Genomic DNA, 12320 nt, shown 5'->3' with positions numbered 1-12320 from the left:
ATCGTCAAGAATGAGAGTTCAATAGAAACGTTGTTTTAATTTGAATAAAATAAAATACGCATCAAGTGCGCTTGAAAGCCAAATCACAACGTAATATTAGGAAAATAAACAAATGTTTTACTTGTTTGAAATTTATCACAAATGTATTTCGGAGGTAGACTCCATCTTTTTTTTTCTTTTTCTTCTTCCTTGCAATTTTGTAAATTTGGAGAAAAAAAAGTTTGTTTTTATAGAGCCGCACGTTGTATCTGGCGGTTGTATTTTGAGATGTTTGAAGTGTGCGTAGGTAACGCGAATTGTGATAAATTTCAAACAAGTAAAACATTTGTTTATTTTCCTAATATTACGTTGTGATTTGGCTTTCAAGCGCTCTTGATGCGTATCTTATTTTACTCAAATTAAAACAACGTTTCTATTGTACTCTCATTCTTGGCGTTATTCTCGCGTTACCTTCGCACAGTTCAAACATTTAAAATACAACCGCCAGAGTTCTTTCTCCAAACTTACAACATGGCAGGGAAGAGAAAAATAAAAAAAGAAACAAAACAACACACTGAAGATGGAGCCTACCTCCAAAATATATTTGCGATAAACATCAAAATATTTGTTTAAACATCAAAATATTTGTTTATTTTCCTAATATTACGCTGTGATTTGGCTTTCAAGCGCACTTGATGCGTATTTTATTTTAATAAAGACATATGTCCATTTATTTAAGACTGAATGACGTCATATAATTAGTTTAATTTTGTAAATCTTCAACGCAGAGCAACCATTCATCGTTTATGACGTTGTTTTCTTTATTTATCCTTCCATTTTTGGAGTTTAAAGATTATTTTTCTATAAACCAAGCAAGTTCTTCAAGAAACACCACTGAAACCTTATAAAATGGGTAAGCAACATATTTATATACGATGGGGCAACATTGGTATATTGTACATTGCTACATACTTTTCTGCACGTAAACAATTGTGTGAATATTGAATCTATAACAATAAAATGTGGAAAAATTCGAATTTCAAATAAACACTTCAGGCAGGCAGTGTTCTGGTTTTCTAACAAAATCTCGATTACCACACGATGCAGACGGTAACTGAATCATAGCGACTGATGAAACATTAACAGTTCTTCACAGAGTTGCTGGGGGCAGGTCGTAAAAAAATATTTAAAAAAAAAAATTGCGTAAAAATTATTTGAGACAAAAGAAGTCACATTTTCTTCATAAAAATTAATGAAAATTAAAAATTACGGTAGTTTTTTTTTTCTTTTATTCTGTTTATGTTACTACATTTAAAATGTTTCTTTTACGTAGCGTTGTTATTATTTAATCGGCAACGCTCGGCATTATCCGGCTCTTGACGTCATGTTCCGGGGAAAGCCGAACGAACATTGAGTTACGTCTGGATCAATATCTGCATGAGTACCATTTTCCTTCACACTCTCTACCTTTTTTTTAACCTAATCATAAACTGACCCTAACTCTAAACTTACATTAAACTAGTCCTAATCCATGTACTAATTTACTGTTCGCCGAGACGTACCCAAGATAAGAACAGTGGTCTTTATAATTCTGCCAATACAGATAAATAGATGTACATACATCTAAGCTAATAGCAACCAGGGAAAAGGCAGATTGAAAAAGACTTAGTCTTTGCGTAGAGATCTCTCTTCGCATAAATCTAAAATCTAGTGATGGGACGATTCCAATATTTTCCTGATTCCGATACAATTACCGGTTCAGATTACGATTCTTTATAAAGCTCTAAATATTTACTATAAAGGTGTAGTTTTTTCTGATTTCCGTATATATATATATATATATATATATATATATATATATATATATATATATATATATATATAAACAACTATGTAAATATTTTTTCAAAAGGAAAAACACAATTGTGAGGTGGGGGTGGGGTGATCTATAGATTTAAGTTTTACTGGTAGTTTAAAATTAATAAATATTTAATATTTTATTATTACTACTAGCAGTAGCAGACTATGTTTTAATCAAAATCAGAAAAAGATAATTAAAGGAATCATTTTTGGTATCGGAAATAGGCACGATTTTTTTTCAAATCTCATACTGATTCTGATGCCCACAAAAGTTCCGATTCTTTTTTCTATTTCCGATTCTGATTAATCGTCCCAACACCACGAAAACCTTTCGATTACTTAAAACAAATGAATAAAATAAAGACAATAAAAAAATTGTCGGATACGTACGTCTATTTGATTAAAAAATAATTATCTTAACTAATTATTTTCACATGTTTGTTCGTGTTCTTAAAGGTTCGGATGTTTTACTGTTGTTCATATCAAACAAGGTACAGTGTCACTTGTATGTAAGGGTCTACTACTTCGAACTTAATTAACAGAGACACTATGTAGGGAGTTGAGCAGCGATTTGACTGCTCACATTACACTAACCTCCGCATATCAGTACAGTCAGGGAAGCAGAGAACCGAGAGAGAATTTCAAAGTTCAGCAGTTCGAGGGAAGAAATTATTAGAGCATCTAGAAACCTATACAGCGTAGGGATGGTAATTAGTTGCTTGTTGGTTTAGTCGAGGATATTAACGCCGATGGGGCACAAGTGCTACGAGTTCGTCAGAGAACATTTCATTATAATACTTGTAAAACAGACATAGGGATGCAACATTTAGGCGATGGGACAGGGATTGAAGTGTAATTGATAGTGCGGGATATATTAGATTATAATAAGCATGTTATACGAATGTTGTTTGGCCGGCTGAAATGGGAAAGCTAAAAATGGCGGAAATTTTGCTCCTAATATTCTTATCACGCGCTTCTATTTTCGATTAATGAATTTTACAAATATTTCAAAACAACTGACATCGATAAGGACATCGGATCGAAGTTGATAATTCCAAATCTCCGGTTATTTTAGTTCTTAGCTAAAACTTATCAAGTGGGGACAGAAACTTTCAGATGGTAAATTACAACCAATCGAGACTGAATTGCTACCTGGTCCTGTAAATTTGTTGGCTATAATCAACTGTAATTGTATTTCAGGGTATCCTACAGTAAGATTCAGTTGCATGAAACATGTCATTCACTGTTCAAACCTGTGTTTTAATTGCAAAAACCTCCATTCACCAACGTATCACAGCCAGATCTTGATGATGACGAAGTTATTTTTGACTAGTGCTTAACAAAAATATTCTTTGGTCCGTTCGTAATTTGTTCTGTGATGCTTATGACTGGACCCTATTCCAGCATTCGACCAACTAATTATTCCTTTATTGTAAATTGTACTTATTTTGTACATAGTTTTTATACTATGTCAAGAATTAATATGATAATGGTTTCCTTTAAAATGGCGACTTAGTCTGTTTTTGTATTTTTTATTTTCATATTTGTATGAATAATAAAACGCATGAAAACAATGGCAGAGGCTGGCCATTTTCTAGTGTTAGTTTATTATTTAGCATATAGCTACCTATGATTATAATTTGAAACACCAACTCAATTTAAAGCTGGCTTGGGGGTGGGCTCTGTGTGGGTTTTCATGCAAAAATATTTTTATTTCTAACTAGCATGGGCATCCGGCGTTTCCCGGGTGTTTGGATGTGTATGTTGAGCAAAAAAAAAAGTGGTAGTAGGAAGGCAGACTCGAACCCGTACCGCAAAGGAGGAAAAGATCGGTGGAAAACCTAACGTTTATGCTGCTACGATCACCGCCAAACCGGAAGCGACATTTTTAAACTTAAGGCTAGACAATCTAAAGGAGAGGATAACTTTAAAAAATATCGGCGGAAAAAGCGACCCCTCCCTGTAGAAAAGTGCCTATTTGAAAGGGAAGATATTATTGTTTTTAGCCAATTTTTCGATATTTGTCGTATGAAAGATCGAACTTTAAAACAATACTGATCTTGTTAAAATCCGTCGCCTCTATTGAAATTTTAAGGCAGACATGCAAACATACATACATACATTTATATATTGGTAACTAAAAATTTTCGACCCAAACTGATAAAAAAAGCTTGCCCTATCTCTGAATACACTTTATGTAAAATTTCAAATATTTAGACCAGAAATTGTCTGAGTAACTTGGAAGAGACCGCAGAGGTCAATTTTTTTAAAACTTTGACCCCTATTATGACCCCTTAAAATTTATTGTTTTGGGCTCAAATTAAGTTATTGTTAGATCCATGGGCAAGAAATTGTCTGAGTAATTTGGAAGAGACCGCAGAGGTCAATGTTTTTAAAACTTTGACCCCTATTATGACCCCTTAAAATGTATTTTTTTGGGCTCAAATCAAGTTATTGTTAGATCCATGGGCAAGGAACCTATATCTAAAATTTCAAGTGCGTAGACCCAAAATTGTCGGAGGAGTTTAGTAGAGTTCTCAAAGGTCAAATCGTTGAACTTTGACCCCTTAATCGCCAAATTTCTAGCCAAAAACCGATCACATCGATTATCCCAAATCTCAGCATCGTGTATATCAAATTTCGAGTCTGTAGACTAAAAATTGACAGAGTTATTGCGTAGGGAAATGTACACAGACACACAGACACACAGATACACAAACACACACACATAGACACTTTCACTTTTATATATATATAGATTTAATAAATTATTTTTTGTCAGGAAAAACGTTTATTTTTGTCATTACTTGCTAAGAATAATGGACATACGCATTAGGTAATGTCCGGATTTTTATGTGTTGAAATTTTAATATTGTTAAGTTGGATTTTAAAGATGGCGGCCGTTGACCCTTTTTGGCAAGGTTACTTGTGGTAAACTTTTTCTTTTTATCCGAAAGAGAGGTTATTCATGCCCAATATGCAAGTTAAACACCTTTGAGGTTCAACAACATTTTGACTGGACTATATACCTCTGTTATGTTTACCTAAAAACACTGGTAAGTAAAATAGTCAATATTATGATGATTGAACTTTATGATTGTAAAAATAGAATATAAGAAGGAATGTTATCAAAGCAAAATATTTACATTTAATAGTCCATAAGACTGTATCGGGCAGTTTTAGAAATTTGGAACAAACAAAATGGATAATACGTTTTTGAAAGACAACAACTGATGTATTAATTTATTTATTGCGGACTGTTATCCTCATCTTTGTTGTTGTTTCACAACATTTCGTCCAACTCATCCTCTGGCCTTCATCAGGTGGTAACCGCGACGGGATAGGAACTTCGAATCTCTTAACTGCATCCTGAGCAATTACTGCCTTCCATAATTGTTGTCGTCTCACCAAGTTTTGACCAAATAACTCTCTCACTGAAGATGCAGTTAAGAGATTCAGAGCTCCTATCCCGTCACGGTTACCACCTGACGAAGTCCAGAGGAATAGTTGGTCGAAACTTTGTGAAACAACAATTAAGAAAGATGAGGATAATAGTCCGCAATGAATAAATTTATACTCATCTCAATAATGAATTCCAATTAAAATAATATATAAACAACTGATGTGTTTTGGTGCTATGTAGAGAGTGACGCCAGAAAAGGAAGTGAGTTTTAGAGTGCACGTATAAAGTAGAGAGTTAGATTGGACAGTCTGTAACTGAGAGTTGTGTAGTAGAGACAAACGATGGCAGTCATGGGAGCACTGAATCGGGTAAATGAATATATTTAGTTGTGGGGAAGAAAACGGCGTACCAGTACCACCTCGGAAACAACAACTCGCAACCACAATAAATGTAAAAATGTATCAACTTTGTTGTTTGAATTTTCGTGAGAGACATGACTACATTTCAGAAGCATGTCGGAACAGACGAAAACGGTTGTAATTCCAGGTATGTCGTTCTTTGTCTGGCTTTCTATCTATAAACTGTTTAGTATATCCACACCTACAGAAAACCATTATGCATACATCAACAAGAGAAACGTTTATACACCAGATGCTAAAACCACGACATACATATCGACGTATGTATGTATATACATTTGCTTTATAAATATAATTCAGTAAATATTATTATTTGGATTATTTGGACTGATGTTCTTACCGGAAGTGGTATTCTCACAACTTTTCAGCCGGTGTAACTTCCGACCTTCTTTAGGACCATATTGTAGAACTCGGGAATGACTAGTGACGTAACGGATAGATTACTAAAGCAAAAATAATTCTAAATAGCACTTTTATGGTAGTTGAAAATTCAATCCTTAGTGCGGGCGATATTAAGAATACGATTGAAAATTGCTTAAGAATTCTACCTAATAATGGCTGACAGAACGAGAGCATACTACCACCAGGGCAATTAAATAAGGAGTCTCTTCGACATCTTGTGAAGATTTTCGAGTTTGACGGAAAGGTTTCCAAGTTCGCCAAAAAGGTTGGAAGTCATATCGACCGAAATATTGTTAAAATGACATTTAAGATGAGAACAGTAGTCCGAGGAATTCAAATAATGCTAATTATTAATCCTCATCTAAAAAAAATAGAAATATTAAATACTAAATATATTTTTTTCTTTTTTCGTTTCATTGTGTCCAGTTCGAATGACAGACAACATCTATACGCTAAAAGGGAGACAAAAAATCGCACAGTTCCTCAATGGCCTGATAATAAAGAACCAGACAAGAATGGTGAAAAGTGTCTTAAAGAGTTGCGATAAAAAATACCGGAAGAAGATTATACAACTGAAAGTAAACAGAGTTCCTCTTCTGTTCGAAGCCACGTTGGTAGGTAATTTAAGGTTGGTGAATTATCTGCTCGACGAATGCGAAGCGAACGTCGAACAAACCGGATATTGTGGGATTGTGGAGTGCACTTCATTGTGGGTGGCAGCTTCGCAGAATTTCGTCCAAGTTGTGATTAGTTTGCTTGAGCATGGGGCTGACGTGAACTCTCGCAGCAGCAGTCAGAGGACAGTGGTCAGCATCGCTTGTTGTAGTCTGAAATTGGTGAAGTACCTCGTGAAACATGGAGCGGACATACGGATCCCTGATTGCAAAGGCCGAACGTGTCTCATGTACTCAATACATTGGTTCAAAATCTGCCAGTTTTTGCTCAGAAACGGGGCGCACGTTAACCGGACCGACAAAACAGGGAAAGATGCGCTGCACTACGCTATACAGGCAGGGGAGGTGGAATCGGTAAAAGTCCTAATCAAAAACGGGGCCGACGCCCTCCGAACTGGACCGAAAGAAAACACTCCTCTTGAACTTAGCGCTTTGGAATACAAACCGTTTATCCTAGAATACCTTCTTGGCCTGAACTGCTACACGAGCGAATCAAAAGCTAACGCCTACGAGCTCTTGGGGAGCAAAAATCCAGCGCAGAGAAAATTTTATTGGGAAAAGGCCTTGCAGATACGTCATCAGTATAACCTCTTTCCTAAACGCGTTCCTCGACACAGACATCATCAACTTGTAAAAGTTCCACTAGGGGTTGAATTTCAAACCATGGAAGATCTCAAGGAAATCTCACTCCACCGAGAATCAATGTGGACGCAGGCGTTACTTACTCAGTTACGAATTCTTGGACCCAAGCATCCACACACTATCGACTCTTTCACGGAGAAAGCTTTCTATCATATTTTCCGTTCAGAGTTCGAACTGGGGATAGTGCTACTTGAGTGTATGTTTACTTTGTACGCGACCCATCTGGATTCGTTGCCAAACAGTCTTTTTCATATGATGAGGATGCTAAGGATACTGGACATTAACTACGGCATAGAACACGCCTACCAGCTGACCTGCTTAGCGACCAGCTATTTAAGCACGGTAGTGGAGAATTTTCTAGATTCTCGGAACCCCACAAATCGTCAACACAAACTGAAGATGGTCGAAAGATATTTGGTCGAGATCCTGTCACAACTCGATTACATCTTATCGTTTAGTCTTACAACAGAAGAACAAAACTGTCGGCTAAATCTCATACTCTACAATTTGATTCGACGCCAGCCACGGGGTCAGGGCCAAGTCGGCTTACTTCATTTAGCAGTTCGCATGCACCTTTCTCAAAACGTACTGTGCAGATTAATCCAATGCGGCGTCGACATTGACGGACAAGACGAGTTGGGAAATACAGCTGTTCATTACGCCATCCACCGCCACCTGTTCGACCAACAACCCGATACGCTATGCTGCCTTCTCGATCACGGCTGCCACGTCGACATTGCAAGCAATTCTGGTTACTCTCCGCTGGAATACGTTCGACAAAACGGTCTCTTGAGAACTCCTGTCACATTGCAATGTATGGCAGCCAAAACCATACAGAAATACCAAGTTCCTTACGCATATATTCTTTCGATGGACCTGGAGGAATTTATAAAATTACACTGAAAATAAATGTTTAATAAAATGATCAATAGTTTTTGTAGAATAGCACGTAAAAATATCGTATTATTTGGATTATCTAAACTACTATTCTCACTCCAACTTTCTTCAGGTGTATGGTGTACAGCTAGGGAATATTTCTGTCGAACTCGGGAATCTTTCTGTTGAAGTAGAGAATCTGAACCGAATTTCAAACGGAATCCTTTATTTAATTTACAGGGGCGACATAACCTTGTTCTGTTAGCCATGACTGAATAAAAATCCTAAGTAATTCGCAATTATATTTTGAAGTGCCGCCCACACTGAGAATTTGGGTCCATAGCGTAGCGGATAATGTACTTGGTAAAATTCAGTTGCAAGTTACACTCTTCTGGAGGTCAAAGGTTCAATCCTAAGTGCGGGTGGCACTCAAAATACAATTGCAAATTACATAGGACTTTAGCCAAATCATGGCTGACAGAACTAGAGCATGCTACCCCCGTGTATTAAATAAAAAGTTCAGTTTTAAATTCCGTGCAGATTACCAAGTTTGACAGAAAGATTCCCGCGTTCGACAAGATACATCTGAAGAATGTCGGAGGTTATATAGATCAAAATGTTTAAAAAAAATAGCACTTAAAGTGAGAATAATAGTCGGGAAAATCTAAATAATAAGAAAATAAATCCTCATCTCAAAAATTCAGAACAAAAAAAAAAAAAAAGGAAAAAAAAAAGAACAGAAAAGCTATCGATATATGAGGTAAAGTTGTTCAAACATTGAATATTACTGGCACGCCAAAGTGCTGCATAGAGAACCATTTTCTTTCTTTGAGAGAGTAGAAAACCGACCTTAAAATCCAGTTGCAAATCATCTCGTCTCTACTCGACCGTTATTTCTATATTACTGGTGCTTGACTGAGTCGTGTTTTTGCTGCCTACTTGCAAAACATTCACACCAAGAACTCGCTTTCTACCAAACCGAAAACAAATATTTCCTTTCTCCCTCCATATGTGCTAAGCGGAATTTACCCGCAACTTATTTTATTACCAAAGGCCACTTAATGATAACAGATAATGAGTGTCGAGTGGCGGATGAGACAACACCGTGATGATCGGAAATGGTGGAACTTGGGTAGAGTTTTTTTTTATTTAAGGGGTCAGTACAATAGGAAGTTGTACTCATTTGCAAGTGTTTATTACCCGTGAAAAACATTATCGCAGGACTACTTTCCTGATTATTACAACCTCGTAATTTTCGAATCCAATCTCGATAAATCCTTTTCATGAACAGAGGCAAAATTAATCAAACACAACTCATACCATTGATTAATATTTTTACTTTTCTTCATTTAAAGTAAGGAATATTGTCACTTGGACGTGAAGGGGCTATTATTTGGCATAACGTCTAATGTAAGATTGTGGGGAGTTGAGCAGTGAGATGTCTATTCACATTACATTTAAAATTCTGCATGCCAGTACAGTCAGGGAAGCAAGAGACAGGAAGGGAATTTCGAAGTTTAGCAGTCCAAGGGAAGATATTATTAGAGTCGAAGACTTTTCGGTATCTGGAGAGTGTTACGACTCTCATAGTGTTCTTCATTATGAGCTGGTATTTTTTTCCAGTTTCATGATCTCTTATCCTCGAGTGGCACTTGGTCGTGATAAGATTTAATCAGGACAATAAAGAAAAAACCCCAAAACAACAACATATAATGCTAATGAAAATCGATTGGGGGTAATAGATTTCATGCTGTAATCTGCAATAACTAATGATTGACCCTGTTTTATTACTAAATAGCAGGAGGGGGTTGTCGGTCGTAAAATACGCTAAATATATGTTGATTCATGCAGATTTCGTATTTATTATAACGGGACCAATTCTCTACTGAATACATACATACATACATATATATACATACATATATATATACATATATATACACACACGCACACACACACACACACACACACACACACATATATATATATATATATATATATATATATATATATATATATATGCATGCAGGAAGCATTGTTTTCTCTGTGGCATATTCATAAAATAAAATAGACGTTTTTGTCTATTAATTCTATTTTCGATCCTTTCCAACTTCCGAATAACAGTATTCAATTCTGGTGGGAACTGGTCATCTTTATCATAAGTTCGAGTACTTTCCAATCCTTCATGATTCATTGTCAGGGATAAATTAATCTAACTGGTTTTGAACAATTTATAAAGATTGTTTATCTTCTTTTTTTTTCTCTCTTCATTGATAAATGATTTTATCCTTTTTTTGCATTGGTTAAATAATTAACCAATGAAATGTAAAAAAAAAAAAAACTTTATAAATTGTTCAAAACAAGTTATCCCTGACAATGAATGATTGGAAAGTACTCGGACATGATAAATATGATGATTATATCAGCCAGTTCCCTGCCGACTACAATATGGCCGTCTTCAAATCTATATAGATAAAAGAGTAGATTATGTATGCGTGTGTTTGTGTAAAAATATTAATCCGCTAAACTCTTAAACATTGAAATATCATAACGCTGATATTAACAGGAAATAGTAATAGGATGGTTTATAACAAGTAAAATGTTTGTAAAAAAAACGCGTACAAAAATATGTTGCCAAGTTAACATGCAAAATGTTGGACGCGACTGAAGCACTAAATGTTTTGTTTTCGATTCTAGCTGATGACACTCAAGTCATTTTTTTTAAACTTTTGAAATCATATATATATATATATATATATATATATATATATATATATATATATATATACTAGCATGGGTGCCCGGCGTTGCCCGTTTGGAGGTGTATGCTGAGCAAAAAAAAAAAGGGTCAATTCTTTTAACTTTGACCCCTATTATGACCTCATAACATTTATTTTTTGGGGTTCAAATAAAGTTATTAAGTTAGATCCATGTCCAAGGAACCTATATCTAAAATTTCAAGTGTGTAGACCCAAAATTGTCGGAGGAGTTTGGTAAAGTTCTCAAAGGTCAAATCGTTGAACTTTGACCTTTTAAAGCCAAATTTCTGACCGAAAACCGATCACATAGATTTCCCCAAATCTTAGTTATCTGTATATCTAATTTCGAGTGTGTAGACTAAAAATTGACAGAGTTATTGCGTAGGGAAATGTACATAAGCAGACACACAGACACTTTCACTTTTATATATATATATATATATATATATATATATATATATATATATATATATATATATATATATATAATTAGTCAATCTTAGACCGGACAATGTATATAATTCTTACTCATAGCATTTTATTCATATGTTTAAAGTATGCCTTACACGTGTTTTGTTGCATAGCTGAAACCCGCAGAACAACTCATCAGAGACAGTTGAAATTTTCTTCTATTGCTTTATTTTTATTGAACTTAATTGTGACAATTTGTTAAAACTTATAGGCTATATACCTTAAACATCAATATTCTATCTGACTCCTAATATATATAAGTGTGTGTGTGTGAGTGTGTGTGTAAAACTATACGTAGACGTGTATGCGTGTTTGTCAATGTAGAAAAACGTCCCAAGAAAAACACACGTCCACTTTCACTTCAGTTTAATCTATCGCCCAGCTAAATATACAAACATATCTTGATATATTTCTCGCTTTTCTGTTTTTTTTTTTTTTATTTTTCATTCTTTCTTTTTCTCCTTCTCCTTTTCCAAAAATCCCCAAAAGAAACATTCACTCACAGGCGGCGGATCACTCCGACCCCGCCCCCGCCTTTTCATACCCCATCTGATGCGTGATAGCAGACGTGGATTAACGCCATCAAATACACACGCGGCGAATAGAGAAAGACTGTCAACATTTTATGAAGCGAACTATTTTTTTTCTCTTCTTCCTTACTTCGTCTCCGGTTTCGTTGCGAATTTGCCATTTCGAGTTTCTCGTTTTGTAACTGTTACGTTTTGTTTGGTTTGGCGAGAAAGTTTAGTGTTTTTCTCCTTTGAGCTTTCTCCCTTTTTCGTTATTTCGTTTCGTCTCCATTTCCTTTTTTAGATGTGTCCATCAGTATCGCTAC

The 12320-nt window shown here is 35.4% G+C and overlaps 1 protein-coding gene across 1 annotated transcript; it reads left to right on the top strand.

Annotated features, from left to right (window-relative positions):
* Positions 1-756: 756 nt before the first annotated feature.
* Positions 757-8304, top strand: LOC145249565 (protein fem-1 homolog A-like). The gene is made up of 2 exons (XM_080111239.1): positions 757-892; positions 6490-8304. The coding sequence occupies exons 1-2, from the start codon at positions 889-891 to the stop codon at positions 8280-8282; spliced, it is 1797 nt and encodes a 598-aa protein (XP_079967365.1). The 5' UTR covers positions 757-888; the 3' UTR covers positions 8283-8304.
* Positions 8305-12320: the final 4016 nt, after the last annotated feature.

The sequence above is a fragment of the Euprymna scolopes genome, chromosome 28 (genome assembly GCF_053919585.1).
Source record: "Euprymna scolopes isolate OS-2025 chromosome 28, ASM5391958v1, whole genome shotgun sequence".
In the NCBI taxonomy this organism is placed as follows: domain Eukaryota; kingdom Metazoa; phylum Mollusca; class Cephalopoda; order Sepiida; family Sepiolidae; genus Euprymna; species Euprymna scolopes.
The sequence above is the reverse complement of the archived record's forward strand: the minus strand, read 5'-3'. Positions and strand labels throughout refer to the sequence as shown.